The 13478-nt window shown below is 52.9% G+C and overlaps 1 protein-coding gene across 1 annotated transcript in view; it reads left to right on the forward strand.

Moving 5' to 3' along the window:
- The first annotated feature begins 481 nt into the window (after positions 1–481).
- The window catches only part of ATL1 (atlastin GTPase 1), a 104335-nt gene continuing 91338 nt past the window's right edge, over positions 482–13478 (forward strand). Inside the window, exon 1 of the mRNA XM_089654857.1 lies at positions 482–616. Within this exon, the coding sequence (XP_089510983.1) occupies positions 571–616 (46 nt within the window). The 5' untranslated portion in view covers positions 482–570. The remainder of the gene's footprint in view (positions 617–13478) is intronic.

Raw genomic sequence — 13478 nt, forward strand, 5'->3', positions numbered from 1 at the left:
GGGAGCACGGTTCGGTGACTAATAGGAGCGCTCATGACACTACTTCCGGGTTTCCTTCCCCGCCCACAGTCACGAGTTCCTGACACATCTAAAGCAATAATAAAGTTAAAAAAAAAAAAACTCGAAGCGGATCTGGTGATGCCGCTGTTGTCCTATAGCGCTGGGCGTTAGAGGGCGCTCTACACACGGGTGCTTAGCTTCTATGGGGTGCTGATGTGTTCTTATCAGGTGTCTGTATATTATCACGGCGCCCCCCCCCCCCCCCCCCCTATGAAGTGTGAAATAGACCCGTCCGCTGATTAGAGAGCGTACCACGTGTGCATATCTGGGGATTCGCTTCTATGGTGTCTGTCGCCACCTGGCGGCCAATGAATAATTAATTGAAAGTTTTCTCTGCTTCCCGGGATTTCCGCGCTCACTAGATGACAGGCCCAGCATGAAGGGGGAGGAGACACAATAGTCACGTGACACGCTTCCTCTTCTCCCTAAACTGCACTATATTCACACCACCAGCAGCTAACTTGTACCCGCCCAGCGCCCCATTGACCAATCGGGAAACGGCAAGGCAGAATGCCCTCCCATATTCTGTCCTGGGGGCGGTGCTCTGCTCCTACAGGTGAGTGGAGTTACTAGCGGCGAACCATTAGCTCCCCGTGCAGTTTCTCTCTTCACTATAGCTGCCGGACCCCGCCCACCACACCTCTAGAGCCAAAACATTACCGGTAAACCGTGACATGCGCAGAGGCGTCAGGGAGACATCTTCATCGGGGGACTCATCTTGCCGCTAAAATCTGTCTCCTATGAGGATCTGTCCCCCTCGATGTATCTGCGCATGTGCCGGTTTCAGGCATTAGCAGCCGATCGGCGATCTCATCCTCTCACACTGTTAACCCGTTTTATGCCGGATGCAAGGTGTATGAACCGCTGAATCCCATCCCTCGCACTGGGACTGACGATCCTCCCGCAAGATGGATTCTCGCTGTCACACTGTTAACCCCTTGTATGCTGGATTCAACTTACACCAACTGCAAGATGTCTACAAGCTGCAGGGGGTGGTGACATGGCGAGTACAGTCACATGTGGGGGGATCAGTGACATCAGTATCGTGTTGGTGGTGCAGTTACATTTGGGGGGCCAGTCACATGGGGGGGTGGGGATTTGCGTCAAGGGTGGCAAATTATAACTGGGGACTGAGCTTGCTGCTACGGGTGGGGGGTTGCTTGCGTCAATGGGGGGCACATTTTCACAGGGACTGAGCTTTCTGCTATGGGGGTGGGAGGGGGTTGCGTCAAGAGGGGGCAGATCTGCACGGGGACTGAGCTTGCTGCTATGGGGGTGGGGGGGTGTCAAGGGGGGGCAGATCTTCACGGGGGATTGAGCTTGCTGCTGTGGGGGTGTGTCAAGGGGGGGCAGATCTTCACGGGGGACTGAGCTTGCTGCTATGGGGGGGGGGGGTGTTGTGTCAAGGGGGGGCAGATCTTTACGGGGGACTGAGCTTGCTACCATGGGGGGGGTTGTGTCAAGGGGGGGCAGATCTTCACTGGGGACTGAGCTTGCTGCTACGGGGGGGGGGGGGGGGGGTTGCTTGCGTCCAGTGAGGCAGATCTTCACGGGGCACTTAAGCTTGCTGCTACGGGGGGTGGGGTTGCATCAAGGGGGGGGGGGCAGATCTTCACGGTGGACTGAGCTTGCTGCTATGGGGGGGGTTTTTGTCAAGGGGGGGCAGATCTGCACGGGGGACTGATCTTGCTGGGGTGTATTGACAAGGGGGGCAGATTTTCACGGGGGACTGATCTTGCTGGTGGGTAATGACAAGGGGGGCAGATCTTCACGGCGCACTGATTTTGCTGGGGGGTAATGACAAGGGAGGGCAGATCTTCATGGGGGACTGATCTTGCTGGGTTGTAATGACAAGGGGGGCAGATCTTCACGGAAGGGGACTGATCTTGCTGGGTTGTAATGACAAGGGTGGCAGATCTTCACGGGGGACTGATCTTGCTGGTGGGTAATGACAAGGGGGGCAGATCTTCACGGGGGACTGATCTTGCTGGTGGGTAATGACAAGGGGGGCAGATCTTCACGGGGGACTGATCTTCCTGGTGGGTAATGACAAGGGGGGCAGATCTTCACGGGGGACTGATCTTCCTGGTGGGTAATGACAAGGGGGGCAGATCTTCACGGCGCACTGATCTTGCTGGGCGGTATGTACAAAGGGGGCAGATCTTCACGGGGGACTGATCTTGCTGGGTTGTAATGACAAGGGGGGCAGATCTTGCTGGTGGGTAATGACAAGGGGGGCAGATCTTCACGGGGGACTGATTTTCCTGGGGATTAATGACAAGGGGGGGCAGATCTTCATGGGGGACTGATCTTGCTGGGTTGTAATGACAAGGGGGCAGATCTTCACGGCGCACTGATCTTGCTGGGCGGTATGTACAAAGGGGGCAGATCTTCACGGGTGACTGTTCTTGCTGGTGTGTAATGACAAGGGGGGCCGTTCTTCACGGGGGACTGATCTTGCTGGTGGGTAATGACAAGGGGGCAGATCTTCACGGGGGACTGATTTTGCTGGGGGGTAATGACAAGGGGGGCAGATCTTCATGGGGGACTGATCTTGCTGGGTTGTAATGACAAGGGGAGCAGATCTTCACGGGGGACTGATTTTGCTGGGGGGTAATGACAAGGGGGGCAGATCTTCATGGGGGACTGATCTTGCTGGTGGGTAATGACAAGGGGGGCAGATCTTCACGGCGCACTGATCTTGCTGGGCGGTATGTACAAAGGGGGCAGATCTTCACGGGGGACTGTTCTTGCTGGTGTGTAATGACAAGGGGGGGCCGATCTTCACGGGGGACTGATCTTGCTGGTGGGTAATGACAAGGGGGGCAGATCTTCATGGGGGACTGATCTTGCTGGGTTGTAATGGCAAGGGGGGCAGATCTTCACGGGGGACTGATCTTGCTGGGTTGTAATAACAAGGGGGCAGATCTTCACGGGGGACTGATCTCGCTGGGTTGTAATAACAAGGGGGGCAGATCTTCACGGGGGACTGATCTTGCTGGGTTGTAAAGACAAGGGGGGCAGATCTTCACGGAAGGGGACTGATCTTGCTGGGTTGTAATGACAAGGGGGTCAGATCTACACGGGGGACTGATCTTGCTGGTGGATAATGACAAGGGGGCAGATCTTCACGGGGGGCTGATCTTGCTGGTGGGTAATGACAAGGAGGGCAGATCTTCATGGGGGACTGATCTTGCTGGGTTGTAATGACAAGGGGGGCAGATCTTCACGGAAGGGGACTGATCTTGCTTGGGGGGTAATGACAAGGGTGGCAGATCTTCATGGGGGACTGATCTTAGGGGGGGAATGACATGGGGGGGCAGATCTACACAGCGGAGACTGATCTAGCTCTGGGGTAATGACCAGGGGGGCAGATCTGCATGGGGGACTGATCTTGCTGCTACGGGGGGGGGTTGTGTCAAGAGGGGGCAGATCTTCATGGGGGACTGATCTTCTTGGGGGGGGGATGACAAGGGGGGCAGATCTTCACGGGGTACTGATCTTAGGGGGGGGGAATGACAAGGGGGGCAGATCTACACAGCGGAGACTGATCTAGCTGTGGGGTAATGACAAGGGGGGCAGATCTGCATGGGGGACTGAGCTTGCTACTACTGGAGGGGGGGGGTTGTGTCAAAAGGGGGCAGATCTTCACGGGGGACTGATCTTGGGGGGGGATGACAAGGGGGGCAGATCTACACAGCGCACTGATCTTGCTGTGGGGTAATGACAAGGGGGGCAGATCTTCACGGGGTACTGATCTTGCTGGGGTGTATGGACAAGGGGGGCAGATCTTCACGGGGTACTGATCTTACTGGGATGTATGGACAAGGGGGGCAGATCTTCAGGGTACTGATCTTGCTGGGGTGTATGGACAAGGGGGGCAGATCTTCACAGAAGGGGACTGATCTTGCTGGGGGGTAATGACAAGGGTGGCAGATCTTCACGGGGGACTGATCTTGCTGGGGGGTATTGACAAGGAGGGCAGATCTTCACGGGGGTTTGATCTTGCTGGGGGGTATTGACAAGGGGGGCAGATCTTCACGGGGGTTTGATCTTGCTGGGTGGTATGGACAAGGGGGGCAGATCTTCACAGGGAACTGAGCTTTCTGATGGGGGGGTGGTGTCAAGGGGGGGGCAGATCTTCACGGGGACTGAGCTTGCTGCTGGGGGAGGGGCAGATCTTCACGAGGGGATTGACTGAGCTTGCTGGAGGGTAATGACAAGGTTTGTAGCTGCTTATCCAAGGTATCTGACCCTGCAATCGGTGTGTTTCAAAACCAAATGTCCTGGGAGAAACAGCCGTCAGAACCAGACCGAACCGATATCGAATTTTAACATGGGTGCCTTTGAACCGACAGAACGACCTACCGGCCGAAAATTGGAACCGTTTGACCGACCGGGGAAGGACACTTGTTTTTGGCGGTACTTTACGGTCAGGTGGTCGGTAGCAGAGAAAATCGGAGATAGCCATTATGTTGTAAAGACTCTCAGAATTCTAATGAGCTCACCCCCGAGTTTGTAGCATGCTTGGTCCCGGAGCGACAACGATTCAAATTGGCCAGAACCGATTCCCGGTTCGTTCCCGTTCGAGTACCGGGTCCACAACTGGTACACTTGTACCCCTAAATCATAGCCAGGTTTAGTGAAAAAAAACAGGTGTTTTGGTCCAAGGGGTCTGGCTGGACGGTACCAAGAAGGAGACCCATTTTGATCTGATGCTCGGGAGGCCAGGAAAGGGGTTGAAACCCCCAAATTCTTTGCAGTTGCACTTTAGGGTCTCCCCAAGGCTCTGTGAAAATTTGGGGCCCCTAGCACCTTCAGTCATTGAGCTATTAGCACTGTAAGGGGACAAGCACCGTTTATGCCACAATTTCCCATAGACTTTCATGTTAACCGGAGACCGTCAAATAGGCCGACTTTGGGGGCCCGGTTCTCCGGAAACCCGGGGGCCAGCGACCCCAAATTTGGACCACATGTAGCCGGAGACCGAACGGACATGCACCCCAAAGGCGCCCATGTTAAAATTCGGTATCGGTTCGGTCTGGTTCTGACGGCTGTTTCTCCCAGGACATTTGGTTTTGAAACACACCGATTGCAGGGTCAGATACCTTGGATAAGCAGCTACAAACCTTGTCATTACCCCCCAGCAAGCTCAGTCAATCCCCTCGTGAAGATCTGCCCCTCCCCCAGCAGCAAGCTCAGTCCCCCGTAAAGATCTGCCCCCCTGTAAGGGACCGCCCGGCGGTACCGCTAACACTCCACTGAATAGGCGTCCCCAGCGCAGTCTAAGTCCCAGGGTGCTTGTTCACCAGGGCCCCTGATGGTGGGGATGGACTTGGAGCCCCCAGAGACCAGGTCGTGGCTACTGGGTGCGTCCGTCAGTGGTAGTGGTATGCGCCAAGGGCTCCCACGGGAGAGAGTCTGATATGAGGAGGTCAGAAGACCCCACTGCGATGGATGGATGGATGAGCAAGGTCAGACGGGCCGGGTCGGTAACAGAGAGGACGGTAAGGTACAAGGCAGCGGGCAAAGAATGGTCGGGTCACACGCCAGGTCAGCAACAGCAGGTCAAATCCAATAGGGGGCATTCAGGAGAGAGGTCAGGCAAAGCAAGGGTCTGGGCAGGAGAATATAGCAGTGGTCAGGCACAATCCGGGTCAGCAACTTACTAGAACAGGTTCAGGTACAGGATACAGGATGCAGGGTAGGATAAGACCAGAAGGCACCAAATGACAGCTCAGGGCCGTTTAAATATCGCGCCCTGCGCTGCCATTAGTGCCCAGTGGGCGGCCGCGGCTTCTACTGCGCATGCGCGAACTCGCGCTCCGCGGCTGGCCCGGACCTCGAGCTCGCGTCCCTGCACAGGGCGGCATACTGCGCCTGCGCCGGGACCATCGCGGCGGGGATCGTGGCGATCCCTGACACCCCCCTTGACACCACCCCCGCATCAGAAAGCTCAGTTCCCTGTGAAGATCTGCCCCCCTTGTCCATAGCACCCAGCAAGAGCAGTCCCCCTTGAAGATCTGACCACCTTGCCGATCCGCCCCCCTTTGTCCATACCCCACAGCAAGATCAATCCGCTGTGTAGATCTGCCCCGCTTGTCATTCCCCCCCCCAAGATCAGTACCCTGTGAAGATCTGCCCCCCTTGTCCATACCACCCAGCAAGATCAGTCCCCTGTGAAGATCTACCCCCCAGCAAGATCAGTCCCCCGTGAAGATCTGCCACCCTTGTTATTACCCCCCAGCAAGATCAGTCCCCTTCTGTGAAGATCTGCCCCCCTTGTCCATACACTCCAGCAAGATCAGTACCCCGTGAAGATCTGCCCCCCTTGTCCATACACCCCAGCAAGATCAGTACCCCGTGAAGATCTGCCCCCCCTTGTCATTACCCCCCAGCAAGATCTGTCCCCCGGGCAGATCTGCCCCCCTTGTCCATACCACCCAGCAAGATCAAACCCCCGTGAAGATCTGCCACCCTTGTCATTACCCCCCAGCAAGATCAGTCCCCTTCCGTGAAGATCTGCACCCCTTGTCCATACACTCCAGCAAGATCAGTACCCCGTGAAGATCTGCCCCCCTTGTCCATACACCCCAGCAAGATCAGTACCCCGTGAAGATCTGCCCCCCTTGTCCATACCACCCAGCAAGATCAAACCCCCGTGAAGATCTGCCCCCCTTGTCCATACCCCCCAGCAAGATCAGTCCCCCGTGAAGATCTGCCACCCTTGTCATTACCCCCCAGCAATATCAGTCCCCTTCCGTGAAGAAATGCACCCCTTGTCCATACACTCCAGCAAGATCAGTACCCCGTGAAGATCTGCCCCCCTTGTCCATACACCCCAGCAAGATCAGTACCCCGTGAAGATCTGCCCCCCTTGTCCATACCACCCAGCAAGATCAAACCCCCGTGAAGATCTGCCCCCCTTGTCCATACCCCCCAGCAAGATCAGTCCCCCGTGAAGATCTGCCACCCTTGTCATTACCCCCCAGCAAGATCAGTCCCCTTCCGTGAAGATCTGCCCCCCTTGTCCATACACTCCAGCAAGATCAGTACCCCGTGAAGATCTGCCACCCTTGTCCATACACCCCAGCAAGATCAGTCCCCCATGCAGATCTGCCTCCCTTGTCATTACCCCACAACAAGATCAGTCCACTGTGTAGATCTGCCCCCCTTGTCATTCCCCTCCTAAGATCAGTACCCCATGAAGATCTGCCCCCCTTGTCACCCCCCCCCCCCCCAAGATCAGTCCATGAAGATCTGCCCCCTCTTGACACAATCCCCCCCCCCGTAGAAGCAAGCTCAGTCCCCCATGCAGATCTGCCCCCCTTGTCATTACCCCACAGCTAGATCAGTCTCCGCTGTGTAGATCTGCCCCCCTTGTCATTCCCCCGCTAAGATCAGTACCCCGTGAAGATCTGCCCCCCTTGTCATTACCCACCAGCAAGATCAGTCTCCCGTGAAGATCTGCCCCCCTTGTCATTACAACCCAGCAAGATCAGTCCCCCATGAAGATCTGCCTCCCTTGTCATTACCCACCAGCAAGATCAGTCCCCCGTGAAAATCTGCCCCCCTTGTCCATACACCCCAGCAAGATCAGTCCCCCATGCAGATCTGCCCCCCCTTGACACAACCCCCCCCCCATAGCAGCAAGCTCAGTCCACCGTGAAGATCTGCGCCACTGGACGCAACCCCACCCCCCGTAGCAGCAAGCTTAAGTGCCCCGTGAAGATCTGCCCCACTGGACGCAAGCAACCCCCCCCCCCATAGCAGCAAGCTCAGTCCCCAGGGAAGATCTGCCCACCCTTGACACAACCCCCCCCCCATGGCAGCAAGCTCAGTCCCCCATGCAGATCTGCCCCCCCTTGACACAACCCCCCCCCATAGCAGCAAGCTCATTCCACCGTAAAGATCTGCCCCCCCTTGATGCAACCCCACCCCCCGTAGCAGCAAGCTTAAGTGCCCCGTGAAGATCTGCCCCACTGGATGCAAGCAACCCCCCTCCCCCGTAGCAGCAAGCTCCGTCCCCAGTGAAGATCTGCCCCCCCCTTGACGCAGCCCCACCCCCACGTAGCAGCAAGCTTAAGTGGCCCGTGAAGATCTGCCCCCCTTGACGCAAACAAACCCCCCCCGTAGCAGCAAGCTCAGTCCCCCGTAAAGATCTGCCCCCCCTTGACACAACACCCCCCATAGCAGCAAGATCAGTCCCCCGTGAAGATCTGCCCCCCCTTGACACCCCCCACCCCCATAGCAGCAAGCTCAGTCCCCGTGCAGATCTGCCCCCCCTTGACGCAACCCCCTCCCACCCCCATAGCAGAAAGCTCAGTCCCTGTGAAAATGTGCCCCCCATTGACGCAAGCAACCCCCCACCCGTAGCAGCAAGCTCAGTCCCCAGTGATAATTTGCCACCCTTGACGCAAATCCCCACCCCCCCCATGTGACTGGCCCCCCAAATGTAACTGCACCACCAACACGTTACTGATGTCACTGATCCCCCCACATGTGACTGTACTCGCCATGTCACCACCCCCTGCAGCTTGTAGACATCTTGCAGTTGGTGTAAGTTGAATCCAGCATACAAGGGGTTAACAGTGTGACCGCGAGAATACATCTTGCTGGAGGATCGTCAGTCCCAGTGCGAGGGATGGGATTCAGCGGTTCATATACCTTGCATCCGGCATAAAACGGGTTAACAGTGTGAGAGGATGAGATCGCCGATCGGCTGCTAATGCCTGAAACCGGCACATGCGCAGATACGTCGAGGGGGACAGATCCTCATAGGAGACAGATTTTCATGCTACACCGGCCATGCTTGTCCCCCCAACACCCCGCTCTGCCTCCCCTATTTGCATTGTCGCTGCCAAACCCCGCCCACAGCCAGTACAGGTCAAGCACTACACCTGGGAGAGAATAGGGGCGGGGATTCTACTTGGCCGCCTCCTGATAGGCTATCTCTAGCGAGGCTGGAGGCTCCGGACCAGAGTGTCGTGCTCCACCCTCCCCCACCACTAGGGGTGCTATGTGGTTAGGGATGTGCTGAGTAATGAGGAGATGGGTGAAGGACAGGGGCGGACTGACCATTTGGAAACTTGGGCACTGCCCGAGGACCCGGGGTCAGAAGGGGGCCCCATGAGATGCCCCTGGTACCTTTTCATAGGCTTTTTTGAGTTTGGGCAAGGACACAGGGGCCCCATGATCCCCTATTGCGCGGGGGCCCCATGAGTTGTCAGTCCGCCCCTGGGTGTTGCCTAAGAACAACTGACCAATCATCCAGTTTGGGGATGGGTGCTAGGCGGCCCCCAAGTTAATGACCGAGTCCCAACTGCAGTTTCAGACTAATATTAATAACTTCCAGCATGTACAGGTGGTATTCTAGCAAGTGGTGGATTAATATTCAGAATTATATTTCAAACCCAGGGATACCAAACACAACATACCCTTGTCACCCAGGAGGGAAGAGACTGCTTTCTTCTCTCTCCTATGTGCTCATATAGTCATGTATGATCTTGTTGGGCCCACATGAAAATGATCTATCCAAATATATACCTAATATTAATGTGCCCAGTTCCAGCTGAACTTTATGAATTGTATGTGAAATGGTTACATGTGTAATGGACGTTTTATGACATGCTCTGCATCCTAGAGCCCTAACCAGGGATTAAAATGAAAGGTGTAGATTTAAATAGATTTAAAATGTCTTCACAAATTGATTAATTAACCATTAGCCCGGCCAATGGCCGTTTGGCGGCTTCAGATGTGCTCCTCCATTCCGGGTGCACGCCATTTGGCGTGCTCCCGCACATGCGCCGTTTGCACTAGTGCAGAGCGGCGCAGCAGTGCGATCTGTCGTCGGCCGTGCACCTCGGACACGGCCGATGACAGATCCGAGTACTGGCTCCCGTTGCTGGTACCATGTGACCTGCTGTGACCAATCACAGCAGGTCACATGACAGTTGTATACATGGATGGCTTCATTCATGATGCCATCCATTGTATACTAGTGCCTAGCTGTGAATGGTCACAGCTAATCACATGCACATGTCATGTGATTAGCTGTGACCAAATCACAGCTAAGCACAAAAAAAAAAAAAAAAAAAGCTGAATGAATCGATTTCATTCAGGTAAATGCTTGCTTATAGCAAAGTAATTCTTTGCTATAAGCAAATTGTGTAAAAAAAAAAAAAAAAAAAAAAAAAATACTGATCACTTCCCCAAAGTAGTACAATGTTACTATGGTAACATTGTACTATTTTGGTCATAGTAAAATATGAAAAAAATCTTAAAAAAAATAAAAAATGTAATAAAAAATTAAATATAATAAAAAAATTAAAAAAAATTAAAAAAATTTTTTTTTTTTTTCTTTCATACTGTCACCAGTCAGTGTCCCTGTTCACCGCCATGCCAGTTATATGATGACGCTGTACTGCACTGGTGACAGTATGTAAAAAAAAAAATAGTGAAAATAATTTTTTTCATTTTTTCATTTTCCGAAAAATTATGACAAAAAAATACAACTTCAAAAAACTCGCCATGCCTCTTATGAAGTACGTCGGACTGTCTACTCTGCAAAAAGGGGTCATTTGGGGATATCTGTACTATTCTGACATTCTTGGACCTCAAGAAATTAGATTGGCTGTCAGTACTTCAGGATTGATCAATTTTCAGATCTATACCATAGTTTGTGAACTCTATAACTTTCCTACAAATTAAATAATACATCCTAATTTGGGTTATTTTCACCAAAGACATGTAGCAGAATACATCTCGGCCTAAATTTATGAAGAACAATTATTTATTTGTAAACTTTTATAACAGAAACAAAGAAAAATGTGTTTTTTTCTTCAAAATGTTTGGTCTTTTTTTGTTAATTTAGCAAAAAATAAAAACCCCAGCGGTGATTAAATACCACCAAAGGAAAGCTCTAGTTGTGTGAAGAAAATGATAAAATTTTAGTTTGGGTACAGTGTTGTATGACCGCGCAATTGTCATTCAAAGTGTGAGAGCGCTGAAACCTGAAAAATGGCCTGGGCAGGAAGGTGTAAAATTGCCCGGTATGGAAACGGTTAAAGGTTAGGTCAGGTTTAGATCTTATAATTATTTATATCAAACAGGAATGATTGTTCCTGGCAGAAATTCAAGTGCAGCGCGTAGTGGGCGGAGCCTCCTGAGCCCCTCCCACAGCTCTGCTCTCCACAGGGGCTATGTACAGGATAGTGATGATGTCACTGTTACTTTTAAAGGCAAAAACTAGGTTTGTAAAGGCATTTGGTGCAGAGAAATGGGATTTATATCCTATTGTGGAATCTATTTAACCCACATCATTACAAACTATCAATAAATACTGTATTACATGCTGTTCATACTCATTCAGTCGCTATGAGATTAGCTTTCTGTACTCTGTAAAAAACCTGGTTGATCCTGCTGTTCTCCCCCTTCTCACATGTAGGCGTATACTCAGAGGTAAATGGCAGCCCACTCCCTCCCTCCTTCTCCATGACCACTAACCAGCTAAACACAATAGGGGTGGGATATTGCATTGTGATTGATGGAGGCTTCACCTCCCTATTATTCTAAGACAGGGGTCCTCAAACTTTTTAAACGGGGCCAGTTCACTATCCCTCAGACCGTTGGAGGGCCGGACTATAGTTTTAAAAAAAAAAAACTATGGTCATCTCCTGTACTGTGTCCACATTTGTTCAGAGACTCCGGACATACAACGGCGGTGGGAATACTGGGCCGGCCGCTCTATAAGACGCACAGACATTTCCCCCCAAGTGTGTCTTATGGAGCGAAATAGTGTCTCATCATTGGTATCAGTGGGAGGAATAGTGTCCCATCATTGGTGTCAGTGGGAGGAATAGTGTCCCATCATTAGTGTCAGTGGGAAGAATAGTGCCCCATCGTTGGTGTCAGTTGGAGGAATAGTACGTCATTGGTGCCAGTGGGGGGGGGTGGAATAGTGCCCCATCGTTGGTGTCAGTGGGGGGAGGAATAGTGCTCCATCGTTGGTGTCAGTGGGATGAATAGTGCCCCATCGTTGGTGTCAGTGGGAGGAATAGTGCCCCATCATTGGTGTCAGTGGGAGGAATAGTGCCCCATCATTGGTGTCAGTGGGAGGAATAGTGCCCCATCATTGGTATCAGTGGGATGAATAGTGCCCCATCATTGGTGTCAGTGGGAGGAATAGTGTCCCATCATTGGTATCAGTGGGAGGAATAGTGCCCCATCATTGGTGTCAGTGGGAGGAATAGTGCCCCATCATTGGTGTCAGTGGGAGGAATAGTGCCCCATCATTGGTGTCAGTGGGAGGAATAGTGACCCACCATTGGTGTCAGTGGGAAGAATAGTGCCACATCATTGGTGTCAGTGGGAGGAATAGTGCCCCACCATTGGTGTCAGTGGGAGGAATAGTGACCCACCATTGGTGTCAGTGGGAGGAATCGTGCCCCATCATTGGTGTCAGTGGGAGGAATAGTGCCCCACCATTGGTGTCAGTGGGAGGAATAGTGCCCCATCATTGGTGTCAGTGGGAGGAATCGTGCCCCACCATTGGTGTCAGTGGGAGGAATCATGCCCCACCATTGGTGTCAGTGGGAGGAATAGTGCCTCATCATTGGTGTCAGTGGGAGGAATAGTGCCTCATCATTGGTGTCAGTGGGAGGAATAGTGCCTCATCATTGGTATCAGTGGGAGGAATCATGCCCCATCATTGTTGTCATTGGGAGGAATAGTGTCCCATCATTGGTGTCAGTGGGATGAATAGTGCCCCATCATTGGTGTCAGTGGGAGGAATAGTGCCCCATCATTGGTGTCAGTGGGAGGAATAGTGCCCCATCATTGGCATCAGTGGGATGAATAGTGCCCCATCATTGGTGTCAGTGGGAGGAATAGTGCCCCATCATTGGTGTCAGTGGGAGGAATATTGCCCCATCATTGGTGTCAGTGGGAGGAATAGTGTCCCATCATTGGTGTCAGTGGGAGGAATAGTGTCCCATCATTGGTATCAGTGGGAGGAATAGTGTCCCATCATTGGTATCAGTGGGAGGAATAGTGCCCCATCATTGGTATCAGTGGGAGGAATAGTGCCCCATCATTGGTGTCAGTGGGAGGAATAGTGACCCACCATTGGTGTCAGTGGGAGGAATAGTGTCCCATCATTAGTGTCAGTGGGAGGAATAGTGTCCCATTGTTGGTGTCAGTGGGAGGAATAGTACGTCATTGGTGCCAGTGGGGGGGGGGGGGGGGGTGGAATAGTGCCCCATCGTTGGTGTCAGTGGGGGGAGGAATAGTGTCCCATCGTTGGTGTCAGTGAGGGGAGGAATAGTGCCCCATCGTTGGTGTCAGTGGGATGAATAGTGCCCCATCATTAGTGTCAGTGGGATGAATAGTGCCCCATCATTGGTGTCAGTGGGATGAAT

The sequence above is a fragment of the Staurois parvus genome, unplaced genomic scaffold (assembly GCF_062004578.1).
Source record: "Staurois parvus isolate SC_StPar_1 unplaced genomic scaffold, SC_StPar_1.0 ptg000811l, whole genome shotgun sequence".
Taxonomy (NCBI): Eukaryota; Metazoa; Chordata; class Amphibia; order Anura; family Ranidae; genus Staurois; species Staurois parvus.